Below are 21,216 nucleotides of genomic sequence, written 5' to 3' on the forward strand. Positions count from 1 at the left end.
TCCTCTCACGGAGCACCGGGGGTCTCAGGTCTGCAACCTTTGCAAGGAAAATAACTTTTTTATCAAACATTTTGTTCTTTTTTTTTTTTTTACCTTGATGGTCGAAGCATTTGCCAAGTAACAACTGTTGCCATAAGAGATGCAGAAACCAAAAACACTCCTAGTTTTTAAGTAGCCGACCCTTGTGCCTCACTAGGAGTGCCTTCACTTCTCCTTTATGGAGATTTGTTAGTAAAGTCTTACCATGAGTGGAGTTTATAAATGGGTCGTCCAATTTACAAAAAAAAAAAATATATTGAAGTATGCTTATAATTCTAAGCTGTACAATTTCAAAAACAATTTACTTATCCAAGAAGCCCCGATCTTGGCACATCCCTAACAATCGAAGGAGCGCTTGAGTTTTTTTTTTTGCGTCGGCATGTTATTAGTGTGGTGTGGGAAGTTGGCCAATTTCAATAGCTAAGCCAACCCCCCTCTCGGACTCATTTCCATGGGCAAGTCTGGCCCTTTAATGTGTCAATCAGCCAGCCTCCTTCCTTCCTTCACAGCAGCCGAGCAGCCAGGGTTCGTACAGGATATCTGAAGAACTGGCAACATTGGATAAGTAGAGGATTAAAGGGAATATCTGCAGGTTTTTGCTATTAATCTGCGAGTAGCATGATGTAGAGGCAGAGAGACTGATTCCAGCGATGTGTCACTTGCTCAGCAATTTGCTACAGTTTCAATCCAAGTGTGTTATCAGCAGGAGATCATCATTAGAGGACTAGGTGTCGCGTGTCAGGTAGTCCCGATGTTTAATCCCGCCCCCACCACTGATTGGTAAATTGCTGTGGCTGCAAGCTGCCAATCAGTGGTGTGGGCGGGGTTGTACATGGCTCAGCAGTCATAGTACTGCTAAATCTACAGAAGAGAAAACAGGGATTTTATCAAAACTTCACCAAGCAGCCCAGTAAGTGACACATCGCTGGAATCTAGTTCTCCGCTCCTACATCATGCTGCTCGCGGATTCCACAGCAAAAAACTACTGACAGCTTCCCTTTAAGTTGCACACCTTAATATATTAAGCACATTTCAGTATAACTTTTTTTTTTTTTTACTGGACAACAGCTTTAAGTTAAGGCTAAGTTCACATTTCCATATGGGATCAGTTTGTAACGGATCCAGTTCGGCATAAAAATGGAAGGAACAAAAACACAAAACTTTGTTATCCATGGGAATTGGTTTTTATTGTTTTGACGGGATTAGTTTTTACAAGAGGTGTCTCAGTTTCCTATAGACTAATTTTTTTTTTCCCAAGTGTCCCTTTTTTAGTCAAAAAAATGGATCGAAGACAGTACAGATACAGAATGAAGGCATTTTAAAGGGAAAAAAGGCAGATAAATGGGTCCTATAACAAATTTTATTTCCATTATTCTGCCAATCAAAAAGGATCATAAAAACAAAAAATACAAATGGAAATGGAAACAGCCTAAGCTGAGGATAGGTAACCAGTGACCGGCAGAAGAGGAAGCAGAGGGTAATTTGACAACAATTGTAGTGCAAAAGATAGCCTACCCCTTCCGGTAAGCCTTGTGAAACCATCACTGCAATATGATCAGCACAGCTTTCCTTACACTGTATGTAGAAGACATCAGACTAGTCAGAACAAATATTCTGTACTGAGATATGAAGAAGGGATACAGACAAACCCAACTGGCTTAGTGTTGTTCCCCTTAAATTTAAGGGGTTGTACAAGATCAAAAAATAATCTCTTCTCCCAAAAAGAGCACCACTGTTACCAATTGGTCGAGTCTGAGCTGCAATACCAGCACCGCCCTTATGATGAGTGGCGCCGTTTTTTAAACAGAGGTTGGCCCTTAAAGGGGTATTCCTATCTCCAAGATCCTATCCCAATATGTAGTAGGTGTAATAATAATATTAGCAAATCCCTCCAATTAGGAATGTAGTATAGCTTTTACGATTCACTATGTCGCTTACCCCATGTGCAGGGCACTGTAGTACCTTAGGTATTCAAGGTCACGACCCCTCCTAGTGACAGTTAGCTAGTTGTTAGTGGTGGTAACCATGGATACCTAAGCTACTGCAATGCCCTGCACAAGGGGTAAGCGACATAGCGAATCAGAAGAACTATACTACATTTCTAATTGGAGTTATTTGCTAATATTATTATTATTATACCTATTATATAATGGGATAGGATCTCTGAGACGGGAATCTTGCATAACTCCACAGCTTAGTTCAGGACTCACAGAGTGAAATTAAAACTCAAGGACATTTAAGAAGTTGTCCAATATATATAAAAAAAAAAATCGGGAGTCTTTAACATTCGCAAGCTCCATCCGACACCCATAAACATTTCCAGGAGGAAGCAAAGAGGAAATTTGCATTTCAAGATGGAATTACAAAGCTGATCATTCTGGCAGTGAAAGTGTAAAAGAGGATCGAGAAGCTCCGACCTGTTTTGGAAATATTCGTATTCCCTGTGAAAGAATTTTGGAGTGTCATAAAACTTTACGCTGTGTCTCAGTTATTGCTCCTGGAAATGTATGAATAAACGGATAACCATTAGCATATCCCGCCTAAAATTCCCTATAGACTCTGATAGCATCACACTACCCTAGTAGAGTCCAGGATGCCGACATTTGAGTGCCGGCCGAGAAAGTCTGACTGCTCTGATCCTGCTAGCGAGTGGATGCCGGACGGGGGTAGTGCGAGTCTTTTTTGCTCATCTTTACCAAATGGCAATTCATTGATAGATTTTCAGGCGGAATAACAGGAACTGCGGCAGAACTCACAGAATACAAGTATTTGCTAAACAGATATTTCCGGGGAGCTTTTAGGTGTAGGCTAAGCTCCAGCCAGGCACCATGGTCATGTTGGGTAAAGGAGTTTAGTTCTCTAAATTTAGGCTGGGGCGACATGAAGATCATGATGATACATTGCGACATCGCATTTAATGATTGTCAATGGGGTTGCAGGATTTTGCCCCCTGTAGACTTTATTGGAAGTCACTAAGACATGCATCCAACCTGTCTAAAATACGAGATCGTTGCATGAATATATTGGATCACGCAACCAATGTCTCCATGTAACCCTAGCCTAATTAAAAAATAAAAAATCAAAAAAAAAAATCAAGGCAATCACATTTCAGATTTTGCAAAAAATAAATAAAAATAAAATAAAGCAACATACTGCAGTCAGTGACGAATGGGTTAAAAGCGGACCACTTATCTTATACAGATCTTTCTAATGGGAAATCAAATCTACTTGGCATAAAACAAAAAAAAACAAAACAAAAACATCTCTTTAATAATAATGTCAATGTGCAATCAGAGGATGGGGAAAGGCATGCACCCGCTGGCAATTTACTGCAAAGAGAAGTTTATGGCAGGAACAGAAATGCCAACTTTAGGAAGCCAGTCCCCAGCTGCCTCGTAATATTCAGATTGTACTATGCTAGTAAGCTAGAGCCGTCTCACGATATATAGATTTATATATATTTATAGGTATAGTTATACTTTCAAAGATACAAAAATTATTTGGCTAATCTTGCAATATAATTTCATTTAATAAAAAAAGTCACTTTTCCACTTTTTTTTTACCCCTCCCCTGTGTCCGTTATATACAGGCCTCAAAGAAATTGGACTGACATGGGTTAAATCACAACAACATTAGTCTACGTGCGCCATTGTTCTCATCCTCATGGACAGTATTACCGCCAGATACATTGTGCACAGCTGACCATCACTGCGGATCCCGGCAGTCTGGCAGGACCTGCTGGTATTTGTAGTTCCTTAATAGCTGGAGAGCCATAGCTTGCCCAGATCAATGAATTTGCTGCACTGAAGAAATCTCGCACCACAATTAAAAGGGGTAGTAAACCTAAAGTTGGAAGATTAACATACAAGCTCCATGGAAAGGTCTCAGAATAAGTAGTGATGATGGGGGCAGATATTTTTCTGGCCTTCACTAACCCTACTAAAGGCCGTTGCAGTCAGCTTTTCCCTTACCTTATAGATTGAATACAAATGTGGAATAATTCCAGGCTAGGTTTAGTGTCCCTTTAAATGGCAAAGAGCAGATTGAAAGGCGGCCAGAGCCGCCCTAATGCCTACAGATTGCAATGTCTGTCTGCATGTGGAAACGTCAGCGACATTGGAGGTGCTCGGCAAAATAGCCATGGCCAGCGATATTAGTGTTTAAAATAATTTTCAAATTTAATCTAAGGCCTCCCACACTGTGTGAGGTCTGAGGGAAATACCTTAAAAAGGGATATTCCCATCTCGGCCATTTATGATCTATGCACAGGGAGTGGCAGTTCTAAAATTGCTGATCGAGTCTACGTGTTTATGGCCAGTCCGCCTGTCATGCAAAGAACATCGGGATCTTAAAGAGGCTGGATGAGAATACAACATAGGGCTTGGTTGCTTTCCAGGAACAGCACCACTCTCGCCTATAGGTTGTGTCTGGTATCGCAGTTCAACCTCATTCGATTGGATGAACTGAAATACCAGACCAGGCCGATTGACAAGAGTAGCATTGTCAACCAGTATCTATTCTCATGTAACCCCACAAAGGACAATACAGAGCATTTGTGGGGTCACCATCGGGAGCCAATAATAAGTGGTTAACTTAAGCCACCATATATAGGGGTTTACATCACACAGTAAGGGATTGCTCGTTTGCATTTCCTGCACACTGGCAATAACTATTGGGCAATTGAATTACTGGAGTGTGCATGGGCGGATATGAAGGTACTCTCTGCTTGCCCACAATATAAGCCGGGGTATGCCCATATTATCCACTGCATTGTCTAACCTGTTCTTTCAGAGCAAAACCTGGCACTTATCTTGTGGAGCTGAAGTTACGTGTCCTGTATACTGGCTACACACAAGTCACAATTGGCTATCCAAGAAGAAATTGTGGCTCTTCAAAAATGTCCAAAATTGTTTTGTATCTGTTGGCCACAAGGTAATAAAAATTTGTCAATTTAGTTCTGGTACTTTAGAATATTGAATCCTGATCTCCTTTATTAAAAATTAATAAGAGCATCAAGAAGGTGGCTACTGTTTTAGTCAGTGGCAACTTTGGAGCGAAATAAGGTAAAAAATTGCAGTACATTGCAACATGATGGTCGAGTTTGACATAATGTGACCCAACAAGTTGGCATGATGAAAGAATCCAGTGACATGCGTGTTACAAAGCGACTGCAATCACTTATTACATTGTAATGTGGCAATCTACGACATCGCGCCCAAAGTTGCAGTGTAGCCACCGGCCATAAAGTTTTATTGTTACCAACAGGTTCTGGCAAAGTGCACAGGAAAAATCACAAGTGAACTGCGGCACAGGGATCTCAGAAAAACAGAGTCTCCCTTTGGGTGTTCTTTAAAGTGTGCCTCCATTTTTTTGGGATCATTGAGACAAAACAAGATGAAATCATGCGCGAGGACTCTCATCAATTAGTAGAAAGTAGGAGCCGGTGGTGCCGTATTTGGCTGACAGATTTACAAATATCCAGTCTATGCCAATTGCAGCTGGTGTGGTCCCATCCATCATGTCTCAGTAGAATGAAGGCACACATTAAATCACTCTAGAACGTAATATTATTGTAGACCTAATGTCCGGTCCACGTAGGTGAGAACGTTGAACAAGAGGGCACAAATTCTTTCACCAAACCCTCTCCTTTATTTAAGGAGAAGACACTATGTTGATAGAGCAGACAGCTCGGCACACCTTCACCGTCCTCTTTCACCATCAGTCCATTTGTCAGGGTTCAGGCCGCCATGCAACCCAAGGCAGATTATAAAAGTGCTATACTGCGCTATAACGTGAGGGCCGAAGGTAAACCCGGAAAGCCAGGAAAAAAGTCTTAGTATAAAATTTTGCAGCAAAAACCCAGGAGCAGTGCAAAGCAAACCCACTGTATCATCATATGCTGGACTGTTATCGTAAGGCAATTATTTACAAGTTAGTGTCTTAAACTACAAGAAGCTCGTCTAGAATAGAAAGTTGGGACCTAAGAAGCGGGGAAAACTCCCAATACAATAGACTGGATATTACAAAAAAAAAAAAGGCACCTTGTGCCGTCAACACTTCTTTGTGGCGTATTACTAGATAATAAAAAGAAGAGCACTAGAATCGAGGTGCATAAAAATGGCGGACGCAAGTGGAAATTGGAGCCAACAGCAGCCAATGGGACTCCAGCTTTCATTTATCTATCAATCAAAGAAAGCAGAGATTTGATTGGCCGCTACATGCCAGGTCCTCTTTGCGCTATTTATCATAAACCTTCCCCATAGTGTACAGGAAGGGGGGTAAAAAGAATTGCAAAATGAAGCAGGAGAAAGGAAAAACTGTAAAAAAAAAAAAAAAAGCAGAAAGAAATATTTAAGCTCTTACAGGTCGTTGATAGAAGTACATTTTTTTTTTACATAAAGGACTGTGAACAGTAACACATTCTCTTAATATAAGAACAAATAATTTGGCTACACCAGCAAAGGTTCTTCCTTAATTCTGGCCTGCCTCACGAGTCTTCAGGAAGTGTGGGGGGAGGGTAGGGATGAGAAAAGTCTATTATACAAACTGCAGAATACAGGTTTTATCTACAATAGCTTTTTTTTTGCAAATGCAGCTGCCATTTCATCTTTCTGCAACATAACTTATACTACTATATTGAAATTGTAGTGTCTGGTAGGAAAAAAAGAAAAAAAAAAACAACAGACACACAGACCCCTATACAGATTGGAAACAAATGCAAAAGGACAAAAAAAAATAAAAAAAGAAAATAAATGGGTAATTGGTTTAGAAAAATATTAGGATATTCCATTCCCTTTCCAAAATAACCTAGAAAACAAGAAACACAAGTTTTGGTTGAACCATAAGAAAACCCCCTATGGAGTCACCATGATTATGAAACTAAAAAGGGGAAACATTTAATTACTAATAGTAACAGGGAATAAAAGTCAAATATGTATGACAAAACCAACTATATCCAAAACCCCTAAATAATCAAAAGGGGTTTTCCAGGATTTTACAAAAATTTGGCCAAAAATTAGAGAATGCTGACCGCCCTGCCGCTCCGGTAGTCATTGCCGGTCCTGCAGTGATCAGAAGTTGTACATCATTTTTTGACCTCAGCGGTGAAGTTTTCATGTACGGCATGTGAAAGCCAAAGCCAGTTGATTGGCTGCAGGGGTCAGGAGCATGAAGGACAAGATGTGATTATTCAATGACCAATGCGGGGCAGAGGAATGGTGGAGGCCCATAAGAAATAAAGAAATGAGCATTATATTAACATTCCCTACTCGTGGCCAGGATTTGCAAAATCCCCAGAAACAACCCTTAAAAGGAACCAGTAAGGATAATTTCACTACTAAATCTATTGGTATGGCTGTATGGATCCTAGTCCACACGTTTCGTAGTAATACGATGTGTCAGTGCAGAGAAATCAAGCATTTAAGTCAATGGAAATTAGCCTAGAAGTGCATTGGGGGTGTGTTGATGCACTGACATACCGCCAATGAGGGGGTGCACAGATACACCCCCAATGCACATCCAGGCAAATTTACAAGTGGCTTTAAAACTTGATTGCTCAGAGCTGGCACTTCGGATTACAACAAAGACCGCTTAATTTGATTAAGAAAATCGTCCTGACACTTTACCTTTAAATGAGTGCTAAGGTTCTTCCAATTCACCAACACATCCTGTATAAATGGAGAAAATCTGGGATTTTAAATTAACGTAAAGTATTGGGGAAAAAAAAGGAAATGGTAATGGACATCAAATAATACATATGCATAAATAAATTGGTTTTGGCATAATAGAGAAATAGCAATACTGCAAGATGGTACTCCGGTGACTCTCGGTTATAAGCACAGAATACCTAGCTGCAGATTAAAATACTCAATAGTTCAACATTAACCATTTTCCTTCCAGGACTCTACAATCCTCCCCTCTGGTATATGGCGTTTGGATACCACATCTCTGGAAGTGCCAAAACTATTTACAGGTGACGTTACCCTGCCAAAAATGGCTTGACAGAATTAACATGTCCGCATTTCGGTCACACAGCTTAGTTCCCACTACAGGTTTAGTAATGCAGCTTTTCAAGCTCAAAGAGAGTTCGCTAAAAGCCTCCACTGAAATGTTTTGAGGCTCAGTGCATCCGGCCTAGAAGCTTGGGCCCCTGGCACCCAAAATTGTTGGGAGTGTTTGGTGCCAAAACGCTTCCTAGCAAACAGCTACCGGAAACACATGGTAGAATGTCCCGGTCTTGCGTTCGGTCACCCCACCGCTTTGTGTTTGCCACCACAGCACCCACACATGACACCACAGTTATAGCAAGCTCGTAGTGGGAGGTAACAGCACATGCAGGGAGCAATGATTGACAAGGGAATGAGCAGCATCCACCGGAGGCAAAACTTTTCATCACTGGTATCACATGAACAAGCATCTGTGTAATCCCCTTCTGAGTCTGACATGCAGTGGTAAAGGACACAGTCTGCAAATCCCATGCAGCTGACGCGGCGGATGCAGTTTCGGACAGAGTCGGGAGCATCCTGACATTTTCCCCGGCCGTTCTCGTCATGGTTAAACATGTCTCTGCAATATACACATCTGGACCTTTCACCCTCTTTTCTCCTGGGCTTACATCGGCTAGGTTGTGTATTTATAACGGGGCCTTTAAGGTCCTTGCACGTGCCAAAGTCTGTGTGATCTACGTAAGGATAGTTGTAGTCGTGTTTCGAGGATTCGTTTTTGGCAAACCGAACGTATGAGTCCGCGTTCTCTGTCTCCAGGTATTTGCGTTGGACTGGTGCCTGGCGGTAATCCTCATAACCGGTGAGCCAGTTTCTTTCCCTTGGGTTGATGCGAACAATCTCATCGTCGTCATCTGGAAAGCTGACATGTCGAGGTGGCCTAGGTAATGACTGAAGGAGAGAGACCATGGTCAGGAATCTAGACATTGTCCGGTGTGTTAGAGTTTTTTTTCTTCTCAATTACAAGTCATTGAATGCATTGTAGCTTTGTGTCTATAACCTTTATGCAAACTATGTGTCACCATGGTAAAAGAAAAACTGTATGGTTTGAGTTTGCAGTCACATTGCCATCTGTTCAATTTTATAATCTCCCAGGGCCGCACAGAAGGCAGGATCAGACTACGGTGCTGTAGTCTGTTACCATGGAGACCTATAAGTCTGCCTAAATTTTTTTTTAAATGGATATTCGCAAGGTTGCTTTATTTAAGATGCAGTGGAACAATCATAGAAAACGTGTTGAAGGCAGGGCTGTGGAGTCGGAGCTCATTTTGGTGGAGTCGGTATAAAATGGACCAACTCTGACTCCTAATATATATAATAAATTGGGTACAGTAGTTCAATGCAGTTTGTGGGGAATATTTTTTCATAAGAATTTGGGAAAATTATGAAATGTCCTATAAATGTCTGTCCTATTCCTGATCTAAGGGTCTAGATTTTTATCTGAGATGTATCTGTGCTACAGTAAATTTATCACTTAAAGGGATAGTCCAGTACTTTATATTACCCCCCCAATGTATCACCCCGGGGCCCCTATGGATTTTTTGTAATTAGCTTACGTTGCAGATACTGCCGGTGAGTGGCGCTATCACTGGCCGCTCACAGGCATCGCGTGACCCCCGGCTGCAGCCGGCTCTGACATCTGCTGACATCACGACAAGTGCTGGCAGCAGCCAGGGGTCTCTCTTCTGCGTTCCAGGTGGATGCCAGGCTGTGGGCGGGGTTACCCCCCGCGTCACACCCAGAATCCACAGCGCGTTTTGCCTCTCCCCATTCATTGGGAAAGCACGCGGTGGATGCTGGGTGTGACGCGGGGGGTAACCAAACCACAACCCAGCAGCCACAGCGGGGACCCCAGCACCGAGTCACGCCTCACTTGACGTGACGTCAGCGCGGGGTCACGTGATGCTCACAGGCAGTATCTGCAACGTAAGCTAATTACAAAAATCCTTAGGGGTCCAGGGGGGATACATTGGGGTGGTAATAAAGTACTGGACAACTTCTTTAAACATGAGCCATGTATGAGGGAGTCAGAGTCATGGAAATTGAGGAGTCGGAGTCTGAGTCGGAGATTTGGCTAACTGACTCCACAGCCCTGGTTAAAGGTGGACTGTTACCAAAACAGTCATAATTCCATATGTTTCTATATATATTTCATTAGGCAGGGGGGGGATACCCACTTGTTCTGGAGGATAGTGTTCGGTGCTGTAGAAATCAATGTGACTCAACGTGCTGTATCGACAACCTCCACCCATCATAGGAGATGAGATGGTCCTCACTGGTGCCTCTCTTTTCTGTGACGAGTTCGAGGAGCTATCTGTACCAGTCTGAAAGTGGCAAAAGGAAATAAAAATTACATTCTTAGGCCAGAAACATTTTATAATGCTCTGCAATTTTAACAATTTAGCTTCCAAAGCAGTTTTGATGTTGTAGACAAAACTTATGCTGACTATAGTCAGGTATCTATAGTAATGACCGACATCCGAGAACATTACAGACCACATGAGAATATGAAAAAGCAAAAAAAAAAAAAAAAAAAAGGTATCAACCACATGTTAGAGTAAAGCAGAGTTAGAAGATAATCAGATACTTGACTATTTTTTGTTAATCCACGATCTCCTATTTGTGACTGGTGCACAGATGGTCCTTACGACTGCCCAAACACTTTGGCTGAAGGTCAGCCTGCTGATTTTGTTGCCCATATAATGTGTATAGAGGTGTCCCAAACTCAGGATTTCAACATACCCCAGAGAGATAACCCACAGTCAGGAGTCTCTGGGTTGTTTATCCCCCCCTATACCCATTTTTAATGTGAGCACACTTGGCTGAGCATACATGTGTATGAGAAGGTTATGAGTAATGGTGCTAGTTCGGCTGGCAATCATCTGAGGTGTCTGTTTGCACGTTCAGTTTGCTCCGTTTTAGGAACAGACAATGGAATCAGATATCTATTGTCACGGTTAGGCAAATGGAAGTAGAAGAGTGATTATTTTTAGGGTTCCGTTTTTTAGAATGGAAGAAAAGGAGGTTCTTCATGGAGGACGTTTTTTCCCCCATCCAAATATTTGCTCACCAATCGGAACCCAGACAAAGCCAATAACATTGGGTCGCTCTGCTTCAGTTTCCATAACTAATGCAATGGATCACCTATTCCGTCTGCCTGTTCCTAAAACGGAACAAACTAAATGTGCAAACAGACATGTGAACAGAGACTAAGGTATATGGCCACTTTTACCATTGAGCTTGGGTACTTTGGATTCAGGATAAGAGAATGCCTACTTCTTATTGCATCGTACATCACATACACACCATATGTCAGAAGCTAATGAGAATGTGAAGTGGGGTTCTCCTTCACTGAAGTTCACCGGCCATTTGGGTATTGTTTGTGTGTCAGAACCTGTTCCCACCAGAGGATCCAAAGGATTAACTCCATTAACCAAATATTAGAGGAAGAGCAAAAGTGAGATTGATGAGGCAGGAGGTGAAGAGGTTTGAAAATAAAATCTAAGAATTTATTAAAAGTTCATCTTCATCATTATTACTAGTAATGGGGGATAACGGGAAGACTTTGAGAGGCTATATTCCGGTAAAAGGGATACAGAGGTGACTTGACTGCATTTGATAGAGAAGGTGCGAGACGTCCTCTGTGGAGCCCCATATTCTTTGAAGTAGTCATTAAAGGTCATATAACCATAGGCTGAAGACTACCACTTCTGGACAGCACAATTGCCCATCTAATATCAGTAATTCCACACATGCTTGACCCCCATTTGCAGCCAGCAGGCATTTCTGCAATTGTAAAATGAGCGATAATGAGTTTCAAGATGCCAGTCATTGAGGACGCATTCACATTCCAGCATTTATCAAAGAGCAAGGAGAACAGACGTTGGGTAGACATCCGCAGCTTGCAAACTATGAATCACTGCCTGCATTTACAAAAAAACGCTACCATCTACAAGAACATCTGAGGCTCTGGCCACCAGCAGAGACCAGGAAGCGTCCACCCCCTCCCATAATGATAGCTGTGGTCCTGGTAAACAAGGAATGGCATTATCGAAAATAACCTGAATGAGCCAAAATATCCTGCAATTTGGGATTCAACTGAAAGCAAGTACACCCCTTGTTATATTTCCAGACCTCAGTAGGACATGATTACCAGATCCCTGTATGTTTTATACATGGAAGTACACAGTATTGTGGCCATTTAACTGTTGCAGTATTTTACTACTGTTATTTTGTGTTGGTTTTAGAGCGGGCACTTTTCCTTTTCCAGATTTACCTAAAATATCTGACTTAAAGCTAGGTTCACATGAGCGGATGCAAAAATCCCCAGTTTTAGGCTGGATTCACCCAAGTATATGCAAAATCATCAGTTACGTGCAGAAATAAAAGATAATTTTTAATCTATACTGACATCTGTATGCCATCTGTGTGTCCATTTTTTCATGCCCTTCCTGTTCATCCGTATGGCATCTATTTTTTACATGAATACTTTAATTCATACAGGATAAATCCAGTTTCCTATCTTTATAGTTGTAAATAAAGGATTTGCGGATGATAGCCCACTTGATCCTTTATTTGCACACCAATAGACTTCTAATGGGCGAGTGATTTAGAATTTGGATCAACAGAGTGCAATTTTTTTATTTTTTATTACATGCAGACCACTGGTCATGTGGAAAAAAAAGTTCATGTGAACTGCCACATTGACTTGCATTGGTCACTGTGCTGTCCGTACGCTACCTGTTTTGCGGTTACAAAACTAATGTACTATTGCTGGAAACCAGTGGCTGAAGGAGCATGAGCAGAACAGCAAGCGGTAATAAAAGTTCTTGTAGATAGCAAAAAGGAGATGTAGGAAACAATCCGTAGATAGGGGAGAACAATCTAGGCAAGAATGTTCAGGAGCTGGAGACTGCAATTAAGCTAACAGCTAGACACAATACTCAAGCATTGAGTGAGAGATCAATAGGCCCAACCAGGAAACAAGATGGCAGATTCTGAACCTGTGGGATCCATCTTAGTAAAGGGCAATTGCAGAACACAGCAGCCTCCAGTGCCAAGAAGTGGGATTGCAGCACAATTAAGGCGAACAATAGCAGCCACTAATGGTCAAACTGTAGAAGGACAACTGGAATTCTAACATTTGCATACACACAGCACACAAATCTGTGTCTGTGCCTTGATCTAACCAGATCACATCACATATCTCACACTGCTCAGTATAACCCGCAGCTGTCAGTTAAGCTGGCTGGGCGGAGACTGAATACACTTGGGACTCCTGAGCTCTTTAATGGACTCTTAAAATGCTCAGCTTAATATACCGCCATTCTGACATGGATTTTTAAAGTAAGTACATCGGCATCATGGGGTCTAATGGATCCAAATAATAATCTATGTAATTTGTATTCTGATGTACAGCTGGATAGTATTTATATACCTCTCTGCAAACTCTCCAATTTTTCCAAAATGTGCTAAAATTTCCCAGCTAATATTCTTGAACTAGGTCAAAAGAATTCAGGCAATTTCAGAGCCCTGTTCATAGGATCGGTGCAGCTCACAGAGGTCGAACCCACGCCGATCACTAAACTATCAACTATTCTGTGGATAGATGATCACTTAGTACCAAGAAAATATACAGTAGTCCAGCACTTAGGGATTCAACTCTCAGAACTTTATTCAAACCTTCCTAGAATGCTATTAACAAGAACTGCTCTAAGCCCGAAACGCGTTGGCGGTTTGAACATGTCAATATGAAGATGTCCATAAAATTACAAGAAGTTTTAATCCCCAAGTGCTGAACTACTATATTTTTTTGGATTATCTTTTGCTGTGGACAAGCAAGGACTGTGCACTGGGCGATATAGTCTTTTCTGATTGATAACCCTTAATGTCGGGAATTATTCTCTAAGTATAAATTCATTAAACTGGACAACTCGTAATATTTAGAAATGCTGATATAGCACCAACTTACTACGCAGCGCTGTGCAGAGATTGTCATCACATCAGTCTAATGTACCTGTAAATTGTAATTTTTTGGTTGTAGGCGGAAACCACAGTACCAGAAGGAAACCCATGCAATCACAAGAAATTGTCCTTGGTCAAATTAGGATCCAGGACCCCAGTGCTGCAATGCAACAGTTTCTCCCTGCAGCTTCCCAAATCTATACTACACTTTAATTATACTAGATCGATAAATAAAATACATTTAAATGGAGTTTTCAGTCTATAAAAGAAAAAAAAAAAAAGAGGAAAAGCAATCCCTTTATGAGGATTTTTAAAAACAGTCTAAAAAAATGAGCGACAAATTATTAGTTACCAGTAGAGTTACACGACTAAAGGACTCAATGTCCTTCAGAACGATAGGAAAACAAATCTGTGGCGACTTCTAAAAGCTTCTCGACACAAGCATTTCCCACACTGCAAGCAGAGGTGGTATTTTAAGGTCTGCCAGTGGTCACTTATGGAGGGCTGAGATCACTACCCTGTATTTTCATTTGGCAATCCTTAAAATAGAAAGCAACAGCTGATGCAACCCGAAATGCTTAAAATATACTAGTACTCCGATTTTAAACCAGAGGAAATAGTTTTACTGAACAATGCCAAGTGGAACACAAGATATTTTAATATTCACGGTGCTGTGAACCAGACTGCCAGCTCACTAGCCCAATAGGAATTACATTACTCACCAAAGCGTCTCTCCCTGGAACAGAATACCCCCGTACTGATCTAAGTTCATACTGGAGTTTATCCTGCATTTCATGTCTGTGCAGGCAAAACATGCTTTACTGCAAATCCTGCAGGTGCTAGCCAATATGGGAAGAATGATCTATAAAGGGAAGGGTACCCATTCCCTTAAAGCCATTCAATACCTGCAGGCAGGCAGATCATTTTTGGGACCTACTGACTAACATGTATGGAATTGTCCCAAATCTCCTCCCAATGGCAGCTATATGGGGAAAAAGTATTGGGCATGTCAGATTTCAGAATGCCCAATCTTTTGTTCCAATGGGAGATAAAGTGCTGCCAAATGTGTTTGACAGCAGCTTATTCCTCTCTCACCATTAAAAATATATGCATGCATTGCTCAGCAAGCACGTATTGGAGGGAAGGGATTGTGAGAAATAGCTGATGGCCAAATGAGCTGTTTTTCCACCTTCTCTATTAGGTCAGTCTATGAAAATCGGATCGCACTTAGATGTCATCCAAGTGCAGTCCATGTTTTTTTTTTATTCCACGGACCCATTAACCTGAATGAGCGAGAGCCATCTGATTCTCGAATGCAAATCATGCATGCTGCGATTTTTTAACTACAATCACTCGGTCCAAGAAATAATAAAAAAAAATTGGGCATGTGCAAAACCACATAGAATAATATGTGTACAAATGATACCCGTCAAAAGCATGGCTAGCACTAGTCCAATTAAAACAGTGGTCTGCACAAGCCCTAAGGCTGCATTTTCAAGGGCATCTGGGGGCCACAGTGGGTTGTGTGGTCGAGAACCACGTGGTAAAACCACCTGCAGCAAATCTAGATGAGACACAAAAAAAATCATGTGCTTGACTCGGTCTTTTGTTGGATGATTTTATTTTAGGTGTTTGATGAAAAATCACCGAAAGTCGTGAGCAGTTTTGCCACCCCAATATGAAAACCCAGCCCAAAGGGCACTCAATTGTCATGCCTGGCTTTATAGCACTGTATTCATCCAATAAAGCAGAGGGGCTTTTCGTTCTCTCTGAGGCTTTAGGTACCAAGCTGCGGCTCTGTGCCCCCTCTCCCCCCTATTGTTACAACCAGTGACGGACAGACAGACAGATAGGAGCCCCTGTGGAAGAACAGTACATGGGCCCTTTGCCGTCCGATAGCTCATCATAATTCACAGGTGCACCTGATTTGGAGGTAGAAATGGCCCCGTCACCTCTTGGGCCACTGCGTGGCAGCACATGTTGCACCTATGATCTGTCCGCTTCTGGATACACCCTACAAGGAGTGAGAATATTGCAACATCTGCAGCCCCCAAAAGCCCAGTTATTTGCAAAAACGGTTTCCGACAAGCCTAAAACACATAGCTGCCAGAGCTTTAATACAGAAAAGTAATGTTCAATGTCTTGGGAGAGAGGCACACTGTTTTCCAAGATCCAGATGTCTGAGCGTCTTTCCACACAACTGGGGAGTGCAGTTTAGTTCTGTGGGCCAAAGTGCACACTGCTGCTTGATACAATGATGCAATATGTACATAGAGGAGAGACTCCAGCATTCCTATAGCTCTTCTACTCCCTCTGGCTGCTGCTGCTCCACGCACTGAAAAGCAGGTCTAATCTGCTAACAGGAAGTTGTCAATCATCCCGCTGTCACCGGGCCAGCATCCACTGCTCACAGTACTGTATGCAGGGCCTGTGCACAGTGTCACCTTCACAACTGCACAACCCAATCCTGCAACGCTGACCTCAAGAACACAGATTTCTCTGCAATCTTTACCGAATTCAGCAGACACATCTGTGATCATTGCTGTGCTGAACTTGTAACTACGAAAGCGTAAAGGGAACCAGTCACCAGAAATAACACTATTAACCTGCAGATATGAGGTTAATCTGCAGGTTATTATGCTGCCCGGCGCCTGCACGCAGCCCAATGTAGCGGGGAGAAAATTAACTTTATTCTCCCCGCCAGCATTCGATTTCAGTCATGGGGGTGGGGGCAGCACTGGTTCACTCATCTTCGGCCCTGACTGACAGTCGCAATACAGAGCCAGGGTCAGTCAGGGCCGGGGGCACGGTTACAGCGGCCACTCTGTATTCTCAGAGTGATGACTGAACCGGCACTGCCCCCATGACAAACCGAATGCTGGTGGGGAGAATAAAGTTTATTTTCTCCCCGCAGCTTTCGACTGCGTGCAGGCGCCGGGCAGCATAATAACGCTGTTAACCTGTAGATTAACCGCATATCTGCAGGTTAACAGCGTTATTTCTGGTGACACGTTCCCTTAAATGCGATCCTCAGCATTTATATACCGTATGGTGTATACGGACCTATCAGCACTCTATACAAGACACAAGGGGGTCAAACTGGAGAGGAGTTACCAATGTCACCCTATTGCCTGCACCGGTAATTGTCAAGTTGCCAAGGATGTCCGCTGATACTATGGCCTAGTTGGTCTCATGCTAGAATCTTATCAATAAAAAATATATTGGTACATGAAGAGACTAGTTTTTGGGGAGGGACGGCTAGAATAAAATTTTACACACAAAAATAAAAAAAAATTAAAATTAAATTTATAGCCCAAAAAGTTGTATCAGTAGTAAAAACAAATTTCTAAAACTATATTTAAAGTAGGCAAATGAGGTCTTCATTATAGGGCAGATTTATCAAAACTGTCTAACAGAAAAGCTTCGTTGCCCATAGCAACCAATAAAAAAGAAAGAAAAAAAGAAAGCTTTAATTTTACACAAGGCCTTTAAGAAATGAAAACTAAGCTATGGTGGCTACGGGCAACAAAGACAGCTTTACTTTTAGACAGTTGTGATAACGGAGGCCTGTGTATCCCTATTACTGTACTCTGCTCTCACTTCAGTGTTGGAGGCTGCGCTCCATTTTGTCATGTACTGGAAAAGATTAGTGAAGCCTCAATATTTTTTCCAATAAAAGAGCAGACCCCATAATGGAAACCAGATGGATCCCATTAGAAGTTATTGGGGTCTGTGTTATGTGATGGATCTGACCCTTACCCAATTTTGTTGAATATATATATTTTTGTTGACTATGGCCGGCACTCATAGCAGATGATCAATTAGGATACATATAGCAGGGCTGAAGCCCTATATGTAGCACAGGCGATGATCGCAGCTTCAAGTCTCCTATCAAGACTATTGAAGCAGGCAAAAAGTAGGAAAAAAAAAAAGTTTTAAAAATATTAAAAAAAAAGATACCTATAAAAAAGTTCAAATCGCCCCCCTTTTGCCTCATTCAAAATAAAACAAAAAATACACATTTGTTTTTGCCGCATTCAGAAACGCTCGATAAAAATATAAAAAGAATTAATCTGATCAGTAAACTGTGTAACGAGGAAAAAAAATAAAAAAACGCCTGAATTAAGTTTTTTGGTCGCCGCAACATTGCAATAAAATGCAATAACAGGCAATCAAAACATCGGATCTACCCTAAAATGGTATCAATAAAAAAGGTCAGCTCGGCGCGCAAAAAATAAGCCCTCACCTGGCCCCAGATCTAGACAAATGGAGATGCTAGGGTCTCAAAAAATAGCACTTTTTGTGTAAAAAAAACAAACAATCAAAAAAAAAAAAAAAACTATGGATTTTTTTTTCACCATTTAAAAAAAAAAAAAAAAAGAACCTAAACATGTTAGGTATCTGCGAACTTGTAATGACATGGAGAATCATAATGGCAGGTCAGTTTTACCATATAGTAAACTTGGTAAATAAAAAATCAATTGTGGAATTGCACTTTTTTTGCAATTTCTCCACGCTTTGAATTTTTTCCCTGCTTTCCAGTACAAGATATGGTAAAACCAATGGTGCTTTTCAAAAGTAAAACTCTTCCAGCAAAAAGCAAGCCCTACATGGCCATATTGACTGAATATATAATTTAATACGGCAATAAAAATAAATATACTAGCATTGCAATTAAATAATACATAGAAAATAAAGCTTAGATAGTTACAATATCATTTTTTTTCCAGCTAAATTCCAATACTGCCAAACCACTCTATGGAGTGTGCTCAGTATAATGCGAATGGGATTTTCTTATGGGCAAATTGGGGTGCAGTTTTAGTAGGTACATATGCATCAACTATCTTCTTTGTCAGGGCCTCATACTTTTATATTGAGGCCTAGGAGCAGATTTCTTTTTAGAATTCAGGGAGCCTTTGTGCAATCCTCCTGGACATAGACTTGGGTCATTTTTAGAAAACTGCAGCTGCTAAAGCCAGACAGCAAAAACTGGAGTAATAATAATAATAAAAAAAAAAAGTTGTTGGAGAAAACAGGATGTTTGGTAACAGAGTTAATAGAAACAAAGACAAGTCACATAACAAGTGTCGCCTGCTGGAGCTGGTGATGTGGATACCATTTGAGGTCATTGGCGGGAGATGCAGGGTCGTAAACAAGCTTTATCCAGCAGGAGGTTAGGCAAAATACTTTGTAGGTTAGTTTAGCAGTCAACATGTTTTACAAAATTGCTAAATTACAATATTTTGTCAATTTGTAATGTCAAGAAATAGGACTTTGTAAAATCCTGCCGACAGCGGCTTTAGCAAGTCAGATTGTGTATTTGGCCCCGACTAATAGAGGATCATGTCAATCCAATTCAATTTGGGAAACTAGATCTTTGCCACAGTGACAGGCAAAAGGTACTTCAAAATAAATGTAATATCTAGCTTTCTAGTTCCCCCTTTATAAGGTCAAAAAGTCTCAAATGTGATATAAACCCATCATAGAAAAAAAAAAATGAAGTAAATTTCCAAACAAGCAAAAACAAACCTACCCCCCCACCCACCCCCCCCAAAAAAAAAAAAAAAACTTTTTTTTTTCTATTTCTTGCAATCTACTGAATGTATGTTACCAAAAGTAGTGGACGGATAGCAGGCCATTTGGCATAATATTCATGGAAACACATAAGTCTACATAGGAGCTGCATACGCAAATGGTGGTATATCTTTTAATCAAGAGTATTTAAAAAGTTGCTCCACTTGTTTTAGTTGCACTGGAACAATATAATAGGATTTTCCCCTCTGTTTCCCTGGGAGGAGTTGAACGGAGCAGCACATTTGCTCTTGCACTTTAATCAAGTCTATGAAATGCATGAAAATAGCCAAGCGCCGTGCTGGTGTCAAACTTTAAGAGTTCAGTTTGCATGTCCGACCCCACATTCAGCTCCTCTTGACCAGAGGAGGACAATTTGCCAATTGTGGCGTTTGGTGGTGACCCCAGCAGTAGGATAGGTGATAACTTGTTTAGACTGGAAAATCTCTTTAAATAATTGCTATAAAATAGCCGATATATTACTGTTTTTATTTTCCTTTTAGTCCTGTGCAAGCAAGTCAACTCCGTACAGCCTATACTATAGAATAAGCCAGGTAGTGCTGCCATTACAGTGTACTGACATAATGGATAACCAGGAGGGTTGCACCCTCATGGACAGGTGTAAAGTTGCATTTTAGGAGGCGATAAAAGTAGCTCTTTATTCTGTCCTAGCTATGCGGTCCCACCTGTGTTTTCTTTGCTGTATTGAATTTCAATTTTATTTTACCTCCATAAAGAGCCGTGTGCAGCGAGCGCTGAGTAAATAAAATAAGTCTTATGGAAAACGTAATCCTGACAGCAGATTGCATTGTCTCTTCCCGGAATCCACCAACCCAACCGGCTCTTGCTGCAAAGTTGGACTGGATGACACCCTTTCCTGCTTCACATGACTGTTGATCCTGTATAATTTCCTGCACCTTCAGGAAATCCTTCTGCACAGACTACGACAATTATTCACGTATACTAAATGGTGTGCTAAGTCATTGGAAAGTGGGTATGTTCTGTATTCTCCCATGTTACAAGAGACAAGGCTGCTAAAAAGCTCAACTGACAGCTACACTGAGGCCACTGCTATAAAAATAATAATAATAATTAAAAAAAATAATAATTAAAAATGGGTCAGAAAGTTAAATAAAATGATACCTTGATATCTGCGATCTGATGTCTTATTCCAGAGAAATCCACTTTTTTTTTTAAATATGTAAATGAACTATTAAGATCTACGGAAAAGACATAGATCTCCCCGAGAATGACTGACAGGCCGCTCTCCTGATCTCACTGCAGAGCTGTGCCTGATTCTAACTAACACAGTAGAGCAGAACTGAACTTTGTAATATTACAAACACATTTGCAGCGACAGAGGTCTTCTCAGTGCTTTAGTTTCTATCTTTCACAGGAAGCCAGTGTGGGTGGAGGGGTGGTACAGTAGGGCTGACAGCTCTGTGAGAAGAGAGCTACAAATGTGCCTATAACGATAAAGTGTTCGAAAGCGCAAGTTGTAATCACACACAGCTCTGCAGCGAGACCATGAGAGAAAAACTGTCAGCTATAACATGTCTTACACTGGTAACGCCCCCTGTTATTAAAAAAAAGCCCTCAGGGAGATCCATGTTCGGTCCATAGTTCTTAACAGCTCATT

The 21,216-nt window shown here is 41.2% G+C and overlaps 1 protein-coding gene across 1 annotated transcript in view; it reads right to left on the reverse strand.

Annotated features, from left to right (window-relative positions):
• Window positions 1-223: 223 nt before the first annotated feature.
• The window catches only part of SPRED2 (sprouty related EVH1 domain containing 2), a 94,708-nt gene continuing 73,715 nt past the window's right edge, over window positions 224-21,216 (reverse strand). Inside the window, exons 5-6 of the mRNA XM_073672172.1 lie at window positions 10,220-10,366; window positions 224-8,933 (exon numbers count right to left, since the gene is read on the reverse strand). Coding sequence (XP_073528273.1) covers window positions 8,286-8,933; window positions 10,220-10,366 — 795 coding nt within the window. The 3' untranslated portion in view covers window positions 224-8,285. The remainder of the gene's footprint in view (window positions 8,934-10,219; window positions 10,367-21,216) is intronic.

The sequence above is a fragment of the Phyllobates terribilis genome, unplaced genomic scaffold, assembly GCF_046119375.1.
Source record: "Phyllobates terribilis strain yellow unplaced genomic scaffold, ASM4611937v1 Scaffold_3__8_contigs__length_932513732, whole genome shotgun sequence".
NCBI classification, from domain to species: Eukaryota; Metazoa; Chordata; class Amphibia; order Anura; family Dendrobatidae; genus Phyllobates; species Phyllobates terribilis.